The sequence below is a fragment of the Phoca vitulina genome, unplaced genomic scaffold (genome assembly GCF_004348235.1).
Source record: "Phoca vitulina isolate PV1807 unplaced genomic scaffold, GSC_HSeal_1.0 scaffold8, whole genome shotgun sequence".
Taxonomy (NCBI): domain Eukaryota; kingdom Metazoa; phylum Chordata; class Mammalia; order Carnivora; family Phocidae; genus Phoca; species Phoca vitulina.
The window spans coordinates 62,771,390-62,788,125 of NW_022589711.1; the positions used below are offsets into that span (position 1 = coordinate 62,771,390).

A 16,736-nucleotide genomic window follows, 5' to 3' on the forward strand; every position below is an offset into this window, starting at 1 on the left:
GACTGAGATGGTACTCGATCTGTGCAACGTGCTTCCAAATCCACACTGGTCTTGAGCTGGCCTGAAATATAAAGTCCGTTGCAGAATTCAGAAAGGCTGGAAGTCTCTGAAAAAATTCTCGAATGTTTTCATGCCATAGGATCCCTCTTCTTCTCTACTCTCTGTGGAGAAGTCTCCTGAGTACACACAAATATACACCAATTGTCGCAGTGCTTCTCTCATTTAAAAATGGCGGTATCTTTGCCTTGCCCGAGAGAAGAGAGAGATGAGAAAGAAAAGAGCAAGGAAGGAAGAAAAGGAAACTGCTGTCTTGCAAGTACCCACAATGCTCACTCCCCTTACTGAGTTCTTTCCCACAGCTCTGTGAAGTGGGTATAACTATTCCCATTTTAACAGATGAGAACAGAGAAGCTCAGAAAGGCAACTTTACCTAAAGTCATGCCTTATAAGTGGCAGTGTTGTCATTTAAACTTCGACTTCCTGCCTGTCTGTCCAGAGGGAGGTAGAAAGGGAGTTCGCTAACGATCCCCTTCAATGACACTGAAAAAACTGGTGCGCCCTGGTGTCTTCAGGGTTTTTCCCATGAAGATATCCAGTGCAATCCAGAAGAAAGAGCATGCGCTTGGGTGTGAACTAGGCCTGTGCCCAAATCCTGGCTCTCCCCCTACCCTCCAGCCGTGTGACCTGGATATCCACACATGACCACCTTCAGTCCAGTGCTTTTGTCCAAGGAGGATATAAAGTGCAATGGCAATTCTGAAGTATCGCTGAGCAGAACTGAGTGGTGGTAGAGAGGCCTGGCTCAGGGTGTGGGCCCCCGTGACGGACAGGCTTGACTTCTAATGGCAGCTCTAGTAGACAATAAAACATAGTGGTCAAAAACACAGACTCTGGGCTCTTGTCCCTGCTCTGACACTTACTGGCTCTTCCCACTTTCTCTCTCTCTCTCTCTCTCTGTCTCAATTTCTTCATCTGAAAACGCTTGTAATAAAAGTATGCACCCCAAGGAGTTGTTGTGACCTACGTACTGTCGAAACATATGTACAGTATTCAGCGCAGCACTTGGTGTGTTTGGGATGCTCAATAAGTGATTACGGCTCATTACCATCACTGCTATTACTAGGTACCTGTCTTTGGGCAAGTTATTCCCGGGGAGCTTCAAGTACTTCTTCCGTAAGATGAGGATATAATCATATCCACTTCAAAGAAGTGTTTACAATTCAGTTGGAAACTTTGTAGCTTGCTTAATACCATTTTCATAGTTATTTTTATTAGCTAGATGCTCTGATGTTCATTTCTTCTTTGGACCATGACGCTCTTCAAATAAGTTTATAGTTCTGAGTGATTTCCTCGGAGGTAGTAATGGCTGTGTTCATTGTTATACGTCAAGTAAAGAACTGTTTTATTCTTGGCGGCTTCAAAATGCATTTAATGCACACAGCCATCTTCTTCAGGGGTGACTCTGTGACACTCTCCCTGTGCCCCCTTCATTCTCATATTGTTCAGGAAATTGTTTAACTCGGAAAGTCAGAAAATGCTCTCTGCCTTCCTCCAGGCAGAACACATAACCACTGTATCTCCACATAAAACATCACGGCAATTTTCAGCTTTTTCCAATAATCCTCCAAAATTGAGTGACTCCTCCACATATCTCTCAGCACTAAGTTAATTTGTGTTAGTTTTCAAAAATCACTGAACATGAATGTACCAGTCCTTTCTTAAGATATCTTTGATTAAAGTTAAAGTTTTTTCTCCCTTGTTTTATATAACCTCTCTGCCGGCTGGGTCTCCCTCAATCTTAGCATCAAGATAAGATACACTCAAAGCACTCCTGCGCTGTGAAATTCAGCACCTCTCCATCCAGCACCATTTCACAAGATTTCTTCAAATTTGGGGTATACTAGATTCTTTGACTCTGAGCTCCTGCTTCTGTTTTATCAGTGTTGGGTTTGTGGATTTTTAAAAATTCATTCAGCAAATATTTAATCCCCCACTCTGTGTCAGTCACTGTTATGAGCTCTTCGTAAGTGGCACTGAGCAAAACATACAAAGTCACTCCTCCGTTTTCTCTCCTTCTTCCACACCTTGTCAGATGAATGTGGAATTTGGCTCAATTCCTCAATTACAAGTAAAAAGCCTGCACCTCACAGAAGGTGTTTGTATCTCCAGCAGATATCACTGAGGTTTGGGGATATAACTGGAAGGGGAGGGAGGTTGAGGAGAGGACTAACTTGCCACCAAAAATTTCTTTTAATCATGCAGGGTTTTTTTTAAAGTTTGTTTATTTTTTCTTGTAGCATTCTCTACACCCAACATGGGGCTTGAACTCACAACCCCAAGATCAAGGGTCACATGCTCTTCCAACTGAGCCAGCCAGGCACCCCTAATTATGTAGTTTTTTTTTTAAGCCAATCTTCTTTCTCTCTTCTCTCCCTCTTCCAAACTGCTACTAAATTTTAATCCAAAGTAAATGTGATTTCTACCACCCCCACAATGGCTTTGCAGAAAATATGAAAAGTTCATGCATGAGCCGTAAACTCATAATAGCCTTTCCCTTGGCAACTAAAATAAGATCAAAACGTTTTAAATGATCACTGCTAAGAACTCCATTGAATTCTTAGCCAGGAGCCACTCCTAATCTGCCTGGGATATTGATGGAATGGTTTGGGAAGGAGAGGTTTGGAAGAAACCTCAAGAAGTCTTAGGTAGGCAGGACTATATATCATCTATTCATCCATTCATGCTTTCATTCATTCATTCAACAAGCTTTTCACTTAACACCCCTGGACTCACAAGACATTGTGCTTGTGGCAACACAAAACAGAATGTGAGACTCAGTGTCTAACTTCAAGGACATCACAGTCTAGACTTAACAAAGAAGGACGGTGATTGAGCTGGATCCGGAAGAATACATGGACTTCAACAGGTAGAGATGAGGAGACGGGAATTCCAAATGAAGGAAACAGGTTCTGCAGAGACCAGAAACTTGCATCCATACAGCCTTAACTAGCATGGTGAGTGGTACAGAAGAGCTAGCGAGTGAGGAACTACAGGAGAAGTGATGGAAGAGGATCCCGCTGAACTAAGCAGAGATACAGGCACAAAGAGCCCCTTCCCTCAAGAACATTCCATGATGCCAGGCAACTCTTACTGTTTGGACTGTCTTCTGTGAACCTGAGTGACTTCTGTGGAGATTTGATGCCCTGAGGAAGATGGATGTTCTAAAAGCCATGTTTGCACTTAATGAGACATCAACTTTCTGAAACTCAGGTTAATAAAAGGAAAGATCCAGTCCGTGTATTTTTTGTAAACCCTTGCTCTTGCCTGTGTAGTATCATATGGAGAGAAACCTTATTTATAAAAGATCCCAGAGTCCTGAAGTACATAATTTCATTGTTCATTCAGAGAAGAGGAAAGAGATAAAAATATTAATATGGTACCATATGATTTTGAAATAAAACTATAAACCTTCGCAGAATTTAAAACTGAAAACAGATGAGTAAAATTCTACAGTACTAATTAAGAGAGACCTAAATGGACAATAAGTTCCATAATGGATGAGTCCAAGTTAAATTCTTACAAAAACTGTCAGTCACTGTCTTTTACTGTGACATAGTTTGTTGTCATTGTCATAACTGAAATCACTATGATATTAAAATATCCAAAGACAAGAAATACATTTCTATTTCCAATTAAGTCTTCTCTAAGACAATGAGCATTTTTTTAATGAGGGGGAAAATGCAAATAACTTCATTTTCACTTTCCAAAGAAAAGGTCAGAGTAACTCTAAGCCTACTGAAATAATTGTTTTTTAAGTTGTTGGAAAGGTCAGGCAGAAAAAAATATTTCTGGAATTTCTAAATCTTGATGTCTTTAACACAGAAAGTTCTAAACAGAGTACATTGTATTTTCACTGAAATTTAAAATCCCTTAAAGCACATTGGCAATGAGGTCTTTACAAACATTTATTGTAGGTGGAAATAACACTAGAAAATGAATCTCACTTTTTTATACTGTTGAATTAAATTGACCATGATACGGATATGGATATAGATATGAATGTGGATAGATATACAATACATACATTTAAGGATGATAGAATGTATATATGTTATACCTAAAAGCAACTGAGATCTGTGATGAACTAAGGGGAAAAACAGGAAGTAGGCCTTTAAAATAAGTGATCTTCTTGATGGTAACATTTGAGGAAAAGCAGTGTATAAGTACCAGAAATTAAAAAGAAGTCTTTGTGTTTTTAGTCTAGTGAAATACCACAAATTTTCAATTAACCAGAACATTCAGGGCCATTTGAGTGTCCTTCAATTAATTGAAATTTTTCATCACATCAAGATTGACTAAAGGGGGGAAAAAACTTTTTTTAAAGTGGCAATGTTTCCAAACTGTATTACTGCTTCTTTCTAGATCACTGAGTACAATATACTATACCTAATTCTTTCTTTGAAGAATGGGGATATTAGGGGCCTCAGTGCTATTATTTGGTGCATCTTTCTTGACTGAGTAGTCCCCAGGCGTCATAGATGGGATGAATAGAGAGTGACTGTGGACATAACTTGGAATCTTCAGAATCCTTCAAATGAGCTTATTTGCTTATAAGTTAATTTTTATTTTTTTTAAAGATTTTATTTATTTATTTGAGAGAGATAGTGAGAGAGAGAAAGAGCACAAGAGGGGGGAGCGGGAGAGGGAGAAGCAGACTCGCTGCTGAGCAGGTAGCCCGATGCGGGACTCGATCCCGGGACTCCAGGATCATGACCTGAGCCGAAGGCAGTCGCTTAACCAACTGAGCCACCCAGGCGCCCTAATTTTTATTTTAGACATGAAATTTTCTGGAAAATTAATTGAGAAAGCTAGTTAATTAGGGTTTTTTTTACTGTACTTGAACAGATTAATTGGCCAGAAGGAAATAAAGTGGTATTCTTAATGTGGGGTGGGGGTTAATTACAAATTTTTAGACAAATTGTTTTGATAGGTGTTTAAACCATTTGGAGCTTTCGTCAATTCAATTTGGAGCTTTCTTCAGTGTTTATAGGAATAGCTTAAGTAGAGAATCTAAGACCTCTTATACTTTCTGGGAACCTTTTAAAAGCTTAATAAAATTTGGCATATGTTGAAATGGGAACAACTAGGATCTTCAAGTTAAAGAAATTAACTTTTTTCTCTACATATAACATCAACCTACAGTTAGTATTAATTTCAGTCTGTCTAATGAAATATCTGTATCATGTAGTTGCTTTTATCTTTGAACCTGAAAGACCATAATGCATTATTTAGCAGGATGAAATGAGTTTAGGCCAAATCTCTTTTAAATGTTAATTTAATCTATTTTGATATATATCTGAGAGTTCAGAGGAAGAAAATGTAGAGGATAGCAGAGAATCTATTTTTAGGAGATTTGGAAAAACTTCATAGGCAACTTAAAATTAGCATTATCAAATTATTCTTCTGCCTATTTATAGTGACTTGGGACACAGATTATGAACATATTTCCAGTAGAGGAGACACACAATATGCCTGAAGCAGAGTACAAATATGACCCAACACCTCCATGAACTAAATGGTCCACCAAACTGTTTTAGTTCTTCAGAATTAGAAACAAGATATGAATATGATGCGTATTTATAACTCATCAGACAAACCAATGAACTAGTTAGTAGAAATACATACTTTCGGAACTGCTGGAAATGTTTCTATAATCTCAAGGTCCTCCATGTTGAATCCTCTTTTAGACTTTGAAAGTTGACAGTCATCTTTGTTATTGTGATTATATAACTTTAGTTGAATACATTTCCTGATACAGCTCTATATTTGTCAATCCTAGAGCACGTAAAACATTCTGTGAATTCATTAGCAATCTAATGGTACCTTGGAGTTTTGCGATTGCTGCTCGAATGAGCCAGGTATAGACTTGCCTTGGATTTCTATTGTTAGGGGAAGTTCATTAACTTTTTCATTTCATTACAGTGTGGCATTATCAAATTACTCTCAAGTTAATAAATAGTTCTTTCAGGTACTATAGACACCCAGATGCATATGGAAAATAATTTACTTAGCTAATGGGATTTGACTGATTTATAGAATTGTTAGAGCCTATTGAATGCTTACTTATACGTATTCCCTATTTGATCATCACAAAAACGCTGCAAAGTCAGTGAAGCAGTTATTAGTACCATTCTCACTCTTAACCTCGAGAAAACAAAATTCTGTGCCATAGGTCACAGAAAAATGTGAGGTGTTGTTTCTGGGTCTCAAACCCTGGGTTTACAACTTCATGTCCCATGCTCTGTCAACACAGACCCCTAGTTACTACGAGTACCAGTAACCACATGTCTATAAAGCCATGTTGCCACACACCAGAGGGTTAGGGTATCCTTTGGCAACTTGGAGTTGATAGATAGGCAAATGGAATAATACCAGAGAAAAGGTAGAAACTTGAACCATTTCCTTCCCTTTCTGGCTTGTCAGTCGAAGGAGAACTTCCAAAAAAGGAAATATGTACTATAGAGAGTGGGACATGAGTCTAGACACAATACAGACACAGGCTTCAAACCCACTAGAATACCGACTAACTGAATGGCCCACCTGGCTGTCCTCTTAGTCCAGCCTCTCGTGTTCATGGGTGTCAATACACGGTGGGTGAGAGAATTGAGAGGTGTTTTTTTCTTTTTTAATAGGCCCTTAAATGGTAGCTTCAAGAGCAAATTTCATGCATCTATTGATATTTATAACCATGTCCCATATTTGGAATTAGTCAGAACTGTGTTTTAGCCAGAAAGCTTGACAGAAGAGTAAAATGAACTGGTACATCACCTGCATAATAATGGAAATGTGAGTTACAGATTTATGGTGATTATAAAGAGGAAAACTGGCTTTATTTAAAACATACAAGCACTCCAGGAATCCTGATTCCTTTAAAGCCCCTTGTGGATATCATCCCAAGCTGATGTCTTCATACAAAACAGGCCCCACTATCTCTGACAGCCAGAGACAAGCTGTAAGCTCGGCCCCCAAAATAAACTGCAGAGATGTTAGCAAGAGCCTTTGAAAAACAAAAAACTACCTGTGATACATGATTACTTTCCAATTGTTCTATTTTTTCAATTGTTCTATATTTATATATATATATCAATTATTTTAATTGATATACATATGAACTAATCGAAGTCTCTAAGATATATATAATTTAATAAGTTTTCAGTTGGGAATAAACAACTTCCTTGAAGCATTCAGATTTTGAAATTCTTAAAAAAAATGTTTTTCACCAGAAAATTCTTTTCAAGAAGCTCCAAACTGTAATTGGAGGTCGTGTGGCTAAAACCTCAATTCAGTTTGAAAAGCCACAGCTCCTGCTGGCACGGGCTCACCACTCCAGGCACAATATTCATTGGAATTTCTTTTAGGCAAATTTCCCTGACAAGCAGGTCATAGTCCCTTGACAGGACACTCCCATAGTGGCCCACTGTGGCCACCTGGTTCAGAATTTCTAGTTTTCAGTATCTAAGAAGTCCTTTTGATCAGATTAGAAGTAACAAAAGGAATTAGCTGAGACAGCTTTGTAATAACCCTGTTACTTACTGAATTGTCTTTGGATATTTCTACAATTTACTGAGGTACCGGAGTGAGACCCTATTGTGTGATCTTTCATAAGTACTTGTTTAGTTACTCTGTTAGTTTACTGGGGCTTCCATAACAAGTACCACAGGCTATGTGGCTTAAACAACAGAAATTTATTTTCTCACAGTCTGGGCGCTGGAAATCCGAGATCACAGGGTTGACAGGCTTGGCTTCCTCTGAAGCCCCCTCCTTGGTTTCTAGATGGCTGTGTTCCCTCTATGTGTTCACATGGTCTTCCTTCTGCACCCTAATTTCCTCTTCTTAAAAGAATACCATTCGTATTGGACTAGAGTCCCCCATTACCTCATTTTAACTTAATTACTTCTTTAATAAAAACCATATCTCTAAATAGAGTCACATTCTGAGGTATTGGGAAATAGGCCTTCAACATATGAAGGGGGGGGCACAACTCAGCCCATACAGTTATTAATCCCAACTGATTAGAAACTGGTTTCTCACTATCCACTAGTTGCTAGACTCAGCGTCCCCGTCTTGCTTTCTGATCCTTGATTTCTGTGCCTTATTATTAGCCCCTTTTGGTTTAAGTCACCCCAACCCTGGTCTTTGCTTGTTCACTGCAGAGATTCAGACTTAATTGGCTCATGGGTAAGACCTTTTATCCATTCTGTGACTATTCTCTGCCCCTGTTGCTATTATTGAAGTCTGTTTACTTTACACGTCTATTTTCCAGCTGTTTGCCCCTCTTATGTTCTCTGTGGCTTCTAAACTCAAATTCATTACCGTGTTTTCTATATTAGCCCAAAACCAGAAACAACCCAAATGTCCATCAGTAGTAGAATAGGTAAATTGTGGTATATTCAGATGATGGAATACTGCACCATGGTGAGCATGTCATAACTACTTAGTCCATGGATGAATCTCACAAACCATAATATTGCATATTTTGCCAACTACCTCATAAGGACAATTAGGCAATGGAGCCCATGAGTTCAGCAAGAACAGTTCATAGTTAATATTAATATTTATTGAATACCAACCATGTGACGGGCATCGTGCAAGTGTTTTTACAGATACTCTTATTCAACTCTCACAAATTTATGAAGTAGATAGATAACTTAGAATAATTTACAAAAGAGAGAGCTGGGATTAAAACTCCTGTCTTCTGACTCCAGTCCAGGTATTGGTGCCCACATGCCTCCTGGCCATCCGTCTTTCTCCTCCACTGATCGTGGAGGCTGCATTGGGTCCGTTAGCGGGTAGTCGCCTCCACCGCACCTGGCCACACACTCACTGGAGTTCACAGCCCCAAGATCTCTCCAGACTTTCCCTAACCCTTGTCCCTAACCCATGAGAGAAACTCTTCATTCCCCTTCAAGGAAGGGGGAGGCATGAGGGAGGAGCCAATCCACCCACTGCCGAAGACTCGCAGAGGACCGTCTACACAAGCAGAGATGCCAGAGTTGGATCCAGAATTACAGAATAGGAATTCCCAAAGCCTCAGCTTCTCTCTTAGAGCTGTTTCAGGCAAGTCAGGCAGATGGAGTACCTTAGCTGAGAGTTTTTTGGCTAGAATTGGCCTAGTTTCTATAATTTACTTTTCTTATGTTATATCAACAAAACTGGGGCATTTGGTGACTGGAGAACAAGCTGGTAAAAAATGCTGCACCTGCCAGAAAATGAGGAAAGCCACAAAGAAGCCTACTGAATACTTGGGCTCCAAGGCCATAACTCTTGTTCATAAATTAGTAATAGAGTTTACCTGAAACATTAATAAAGGGGATGAATTCCAGCTCACTAGCTAACAGTCCTCCCCTAGAATGAAAACAGATGCAGTATAATTCTACCTTGGGACATTTGGGTAAATTTGCTATCTCAAATTCAATAATTTGGTAACAATATACTTATTATGTGGTCTTTCCATTTATTTTAAGAAGTTGGCAAGAAGTTGGGGGATGCATCTAATCCCTGATAAGTAACTTTCACAGAAACTGTTTCATGGTCTTTTTTTATTTTTTTTTAAGATTTTATTTATTTATTTGACAGAGAGAGAGGCAGCGAGAGAAGGAACACAAGCAAGGGGAGTGTGAGAGGGAGAAGCAGGCTTCCCGCAGAGCAGGGAGCCCGATGTGGGGCTCGATCCCAGGACCCTGGGATCATGATTTGAGCTGAAGGCAGACGCTTAACGACTGAGCCACCCAGGTGCCCCACTGTTTCATGGTCTTAACCACATATTTACCTATAGGGATTCTTATTTATTGTATTTATTTTGGAAATTTTTCCAGTCTTAGAAAACCTGGGAAAGACAGGAATGATAAAGAAAACAAATTTTTGTGCATGGTTCCTCCAAAGTTTCCTTACCACCTACCTTCAACATTCTAAGATCTTATATACTACACCAAATTGGCTACTTCCATACACTTAGAAACCAGACCTCAAGACTTCTAATTCCTCCCAGAAAGAGGCAGGTCTCAACTTCCCTGCCCCTAAAGTACCACTGATTCAGACTAGTCTAAGCAACTACCCATACTGGTGATGAATGATCATAACACTTCACTTTCTTTTGAGTTTGGAACATTCACCCATTTGTGCAGGTAAGATTCAAGCAGTCTGGAGTACTTGTATTTGGGGAGACATTTTTTTAAAAGAAAATAATAACAAAGTAATCTTTAGGACTTTGTGTTTCTAGTTGTTTTCCTTTCTCTTAAAAATAACCCCAGAAAAGTACCTTGTGTTTTGCAAATTGTCTGAGATATTTAATAAGGAACTGAAAATAACAAGGGTAACCTTTAATTAAGGTTACATTTTCATTTACATATTTCACACAATCATTAAAAGCCTCTCAGATACAAATATATTTATAAAAATATAACTTTAAATAACAAACCTGGGATTTATCATAAAATAAAGAAAACAACACCTCATTCTACATTTATTTCATAATTATCAAATTTGTATTATTTATGCCTTCCTCAGTATAAGGCTAAGCAGGGTCAAAAGAAAACAATTTTTTTTAAGTCAGACCACTGTCAGAAGCAAGAAGTTGTGTGTAGGTGCATAATAGAGAAGCTCAATATAGAGATAAACTAGGTTCTAAGTAATTTAGAACCACATCAATCAGAATAAACCTGTAGTAGACTTCACTAATTCATACCTAGTTATAGATGAATGAGAACTGAGTGCTGTTACCTTGACCATTTGTCAAGAAAGCTTGCGAAGCTCACGGAGTACATAAGCCTCAGGGACACAGTGATAGTGAGATGGGAGAATGTTTAACCTTCTCAACAGAACAAACAAATGACAAATTGTGGACAAATGGATCTCTTTAATTAAAAATAAGTCTTATCTGTCCTTCAAAGCAAATTCTAGGCATCTTTACTTGGCAACACTTTATTAATATTAATGAATTTTTATTAGATGCTTGAAACTTTTATTTATTTAAATCTTTAAGACTTTTCATTTAATTCAGAATTCACTTCCTGTCAAAGTTGGCCATATTATGTGATTACAGTATCTTAAATAATTTGAAAAAGGCCTCCAGTACTTGTATTTATTAAGTAAACTTGAGTGTCTATTGCTATACCTAATCGTGCAAAATGGCTCAAAAGAAGTAAGCATGACCTCTACCCACTCAAGGCAGTTTCATTGATGAGACACAATCAAAAAACATTTTGTAAAATAAGGATTATAACCAGGTCCCTGGGAGGAGCTTAATCTTCATGCACAACTCAGGAATTTGGAGTACTAGGCAATTCTGCTCCGCGCTTGAGGAACAGAAATTGGAAAAAATGGCGAGGAATACTTTGGAACCAGTTGGTGACTGGGCATTGAGGGCTGGTTTTTTGGTTTTTGTTCTTTGTTTTTTAAATAAAAGTACAGACACGGGTTGACTCAACTTCCTCAGGAGTACTCCTGGATGGTCAGGAACACACCCTGAGGCAGGAGAGAATGAAGTGCTTCTCCTTGTTGTCTGGTGGAGAGATTACATTTTCAGAGTCACATCAGTTAGGCAAGCCAGTGTCTTCTGCCTCAGGCCTAAATGTTCCAGGTTTTCTGGGTGTGTTTTAAGAACTACTGAGGTAAAAGCTACTGATCGGGCACCCAGGAAGATTTGTAAGGAGTGTGAGGGGAGACTCCCTGAATCCTAACGAGAGTAGAGAGAGCAGCCGCGGTAGCAAAGGGGCCTGGTAGGGCAGCCACGATGGACGTGCCATGGGGGGGGGGGGTGGCCCCAGGGATGACGGAGAGCACTGCAGGGACAGGACCGCAGCCCTGGGGACACCACACTGAGTGTTGAGAAGAGACAACCCAGGATCAATTTAGACATTAGTCACCGTGGCCACAGTACGTAGGGCCCAAGCTACTTTTAAGGGCCCATAAAAAATGTTTTAATTTCAATCTCTCTTAAAAACAGAACCCCAAAAATGATTGTTAGAATAACAAATGTATAATAATAAATCCAGTCTGGATTATATTTGTCTTTATACCAACACAGTCGTGAGATTTTTAACTTTTATGGAGAAAAGGGACCGTGAAGGCAAAAGTGTTAGGGCCTGGGAAAGTCATCATATACCCTGCACCAATCACTCAGGCCAAAGATAGTAAATGTGTATATGGTGAGCTTGGAATCTTGGTGACTTTTGTGGGTAGAGGTGTAGAGTTAAAGACCATGGAGATCGTTAAAAAAAAAAAAAATAGACCATAGAGATTGTTATCCACGGCTTTCTCCCACCTAGTCTCCTTCCTCCCCACCACATGCAGTCTGCAAGGGTACAACAGAAAGTGCCAATTAAACGCTGACATGACAGACACCAGGGGCACGACAGTGATATGGTAGAATGAAAGACTTCCTAGAGTTCCTAGCATAGGTGATTGGAGAAGTGTGCACCTGTCATCTGGAAAAACAATGCTGTGGAAGAAAAACAAGATGGTAAGGAAGAACTAAATGGAGGCTCAATTAGAAGCCCTCTTTTTAAATGCCCTGTGTCATTATTTTAAACAGAGAGGCAATTTCTTCACTGCAACTTGACTCTCCTTATTAAGGAATCAGAAATCACGTTTTTTCTAGCTACAAACAGATCCCCAGACCAATAGTGAATTCATTATGATTTGTGAATTGCATATATGAATGTCTAGTTAAGAGAATTCTGCCCATGCTTCCTAATTGTTTACATCTAAATCTGTGCTTCCTTCTGTATGATTAGAAACAAGGATGGGACCAGTATGCCCAGATTTAGTTCTATTTGTACCAGGTTTATCATTTAGAGAATATTCTGTTGGAGGAGGGGAATGGGGATGAGTTGACTGTAACTCTGATAGAATCAGCATGGTCTGAGCCCTGCTCTATGTTGGAAGAAAGCTACAGGAACACACAAAATGGGAAAGGACACAATATGTAGGCAGGGATCGCCGGCGTTCAGAGGATACTAGGAAGCATTGCGCTGACATTTTCCCATATTGGGAGTTTGAAGACAGCATGACACTTACCATGACATTTACCTTTCCAAGTGAAAGAAGGTTATCCTGGCTCTGCACATGAGAGACGAGACAGCTGTCAGAAATTATCCTTTTTTTGTGGCCAGTTTCCTGCAGGTGCGTTTAAGTCCAGAGTCCAGAATTTATGAGATATACAGTTTTTCAACTAGATGCAAAACTGAATATCATTTCATTTCAAACAGTGTTGCTAAAATAATGTCAATGGCAGGGATTTGCTTGCATATATGTATATATGAGGAAATATATGTAATATATTCGTACTTGTAAAGTTAATGGTAGTTTGCCTATTCTTAAAACATTCATCCTAAAACACTGTTTTATCTCCAATATGTAAATATGAAACTTTGGGGAAATGCATGAAAATGTCAGGATTGTTGTTTTTATTTTTTTATGCCTGCTTTCTCTCAATTTTTGGCAACAGCACGTATCAATTTTTATAATTAGAACAAAAGGAAGTCTATTTTTAAAATTCATATATTAGATAATTTGGGGTTGGCAGTAATGTTAGTATTGTAGTCTTTTACTTTTCCCCTAATTTACTATTTTTCCATTTCTTCTTTTGAGTATCTCTAAGGAAGACACTCTGGATTATTGTTGATAGATTAAGAATAATAAACATAATTTTTAAATTACAATCTCCATAGTAGCAGTAATAGAATCTGTAACTAGAAAATTGCTTATTGGAATTGCATACTTTAAGTATTTTGTGCACCCAAAATTAATCTCGGGAAAATCCTAGTAAAGATGTCATTTAATAACATTGAGTTAACATTTAATAAGAATTAGAGTGATGCTACAGCTTATAAACCTAATAAGATCTACAGAATAAAAAGAAGTGTATATACATGAGATCTGTAGGTTAGTTTTCCACAAGGATAAAAGGAACAAAAACATTTGTTCCCAGTATGCTCATGAGTGAAGTTATGGATGACTGAGTCTTACTGACCATTACACACTGAAGAAAACATTGTTCAAAAAGTTTACTTAGATCCAGACTCTGTGATTATACTGAGAAGTGGCTGCTTCTCAAAACTTAAGTGATATAAAAAAATAATAATAAATAAAATAAAAACTTAAGTGATATAAACAACCTGCATTTATGGCCATCAGTGAGGGGGGCGTGGGAGAGAAGGAAGCACACAGGCTGGGGGGCAGCTCAGCCACATGCTAGCTTTGAGGCCATGGCTAAATCACACCATCTCTGAGCCTCACTATCTACCTAGCAAAGATATTTTGTACCCCACAGAGCTTTCATGCGATCGTGTAAATAAAAATAGGTAAAATAGCTAGCCAGAGTGCCTAGCACATAGCAGCTTCTCCAAAGAATTTAGTTCCCCTCCCTATGAGGCCAGCCTGCAGCCAATACCTCCTCATCCACAGACATCTGGTAGCTTCACAGCCTGAGAAGATCCTGTGATTTCAGTACTTTGTACTCTGTTGTTTATATACTATTATTAACAGAGAGAAGTGAGCCAAAACTGGGTTTTCTTAATAAATGTTAGTATCACTCACTATACTACCTGTGTTTCATTCATTTATGCCTGGTCTTATAATGGAAGTTAATAAAAAGATTATTTTCAAGAATTATTATTTGTTAGAACAGCTATCATTTTATGTATTTCACTGGTGAGGAAACAAAATGATAAAAGAAACCAAGAAGTATTGAAGAATTTCCTACAGCAAATCACCAAGAAAAACAGAAATTTCTCCATATGGTGATGTTTTCCAAACAGTCAAAACCATCGCACGAAATTCAATAAGGAAGTGGGGAAAGGTGATTGTGAAGTATTACTTGAAAAGAAAATGGCTGAAATAAATTCCTGACGGGTGTCCCAATGTAACAATCGACTTGTAATGTTTCTCTGTTCTTTTCTGTTGTTGCTAAGAATTACATAGAAGCATACAGGCTTGATGGAATCTAAATCTAGTTACCTGCTTGAGCGTGTATTTCATTGTGCCCTCTCCGTGTTGTTTCAGATAATAGATTAATACTGAGTCTTTGGTGTTATATTTAGAAAATTGAGCTTGAAGTCTGGATAATTATGCACATATAGTTGTTACAATGTATTAAGCTGCTGACTTCAAAAAGGAAAACACTTGCCTGGGTTGTATTACCGTGGGCCCTGCAGAGCTGCTAAGCAAAAGTTGTATAGTTCCATGAATTGCCAAATCAATTATCAGCCAGGTTCTGAATTCTAGAAGTGTTATCCCACAAGATAAATGGACAAGTCAGAAAAAACACAGCTTGATTTTAAGATACCAGGTGGAGGTGGCAATATGGTCTAAGGGAAATCTTGCTTTGGTATATGAGTGTATTCGTTTTGATTTGGCAGTGGTTTTAGACACTGTATCTGGAACCATGGAGATGTCATTGTGGCAGACCTTCCCATTCTGTTCTCAGACTGTACCACACTTGTAAAACAGCGAGGCTCGCAGGGTAATAACTCAAAAGCCAAAAGGCTATAAAGAAAAAAATTTGCTAGCAGGCACTAACATGGGTGTCATGACTCTTTTCAGGTAGTAGGTGTAACCTTGAAGAAAAAGTGGCACTGTCTTCAAAAAAGTGACCTGACCCTGGCTTTGGTGGGTTTTTCTGCAAGAAATAAAAAGCACCGCATGTGTTTATTATACATCCTTTCTAGCTGACCACTGCTTTGTTCTAGAGTTCAGCATGAAAGGACTAATTTTTGTTTTGTTTTTGTTTTTTGTTTTAGTGAAATGGCATGTCCGTTGCTAATTCTAGCTATAATAGTTGCACATGTGAAAAATATCTATATATAGTTTGTGATTGGTAGCATTTCAAATAAATGGTATATTGAAATATTGACCTGAAATTTTTTGAGATGCTTATCAATTGACATTTTTTTCTTAGCCCGAGAACAGATTCTGAATTATTATTATTATTTTAAAATTATACCTTATAATATTAGATTTGTTCTTTTAAATATATTAGGAATTTAAATATAAGCATGCCACTTTGTTTATTGCTATATTATTAGAACTTCTTGGAGCATGGAAAGAATTCTTCACAAATGATTTTGCTCTTTTCAAAAAATAAGCTGCAAAGATATTTGTTAAACTATATTTAGTCTGTAAATGAGTGTAGCTTTTAAAGCTTTATCACTTTATAGTATGTAATGTTTCATCCAAATAATTTTTATATTTTGAAAAAATATTAAATAGTTTAGTAGTGCCATAATAAATATTTCCCCAGAATTCAGAATTGTATGCATCTCTGTTTTAGGAAGTTCACGTTGCTTCATAAAGAAAAAACTTGGGATCGTTATGCACCCCAACTTGTTATGCAGTAGATCATTGTTTATTTTTCCAGAAGTCAGTTATTCTAAGAATTGTGGCCATATAAACTTTTCAGAACACAAATGGAAATTACTATGTTATATGTGCTAAATAAAAGCTCAGTAGTTGATATTCCATCGTGGAGATAACACATTATCATTCAATAATGCTAGTTCTGTTGAGTCAAAATAAACCAAAGAAACTTTCAGCATTGTAAAGAGATTCACACATTTTAAAATCTAGTAACTATAGAGAAAGTGTTTCTTTGTTTTCATTAAAAAAAAAACCTGCCATTCCTTACATTTTAGAAAGTCAATGCCAGAGAAAATAGACAGTTTTGCTTCCTAGAGTAA

At 38.0% G+C, this 16,736-nt stretch overlaps 1 protein-coding gene across 6 annotated transcripts in view; it reads left to right on the forward strand.

Moving 5' to 3' along the window:
- PEX5L (peroxisomal biogenesis factor 5 like) overlaps positions 1-16,736 on the forward strand; it is a 216,224-nt gene that overhangs the window by 104,729 nt on the left and 94,759 nt on the right. For 2 of the 6 annotated variants that reach the window (XM_032407137.1, XM_032407140.1), the window contains one exon: positions 15,604-15,669. The exons of the other annotated variants lie outside the window; for them this stretch is intronic. In XM_032407137.1, coding sequence (XP_032263028.1) covers positions 15,604-15,669 — 66 coding nt within the window. Of the gene's footprint in view, positions 1-15,603; positions 15,670-16,736 lie in introns of those variants that run through there. 6 annotated transcript variants of the gene reach the window in all.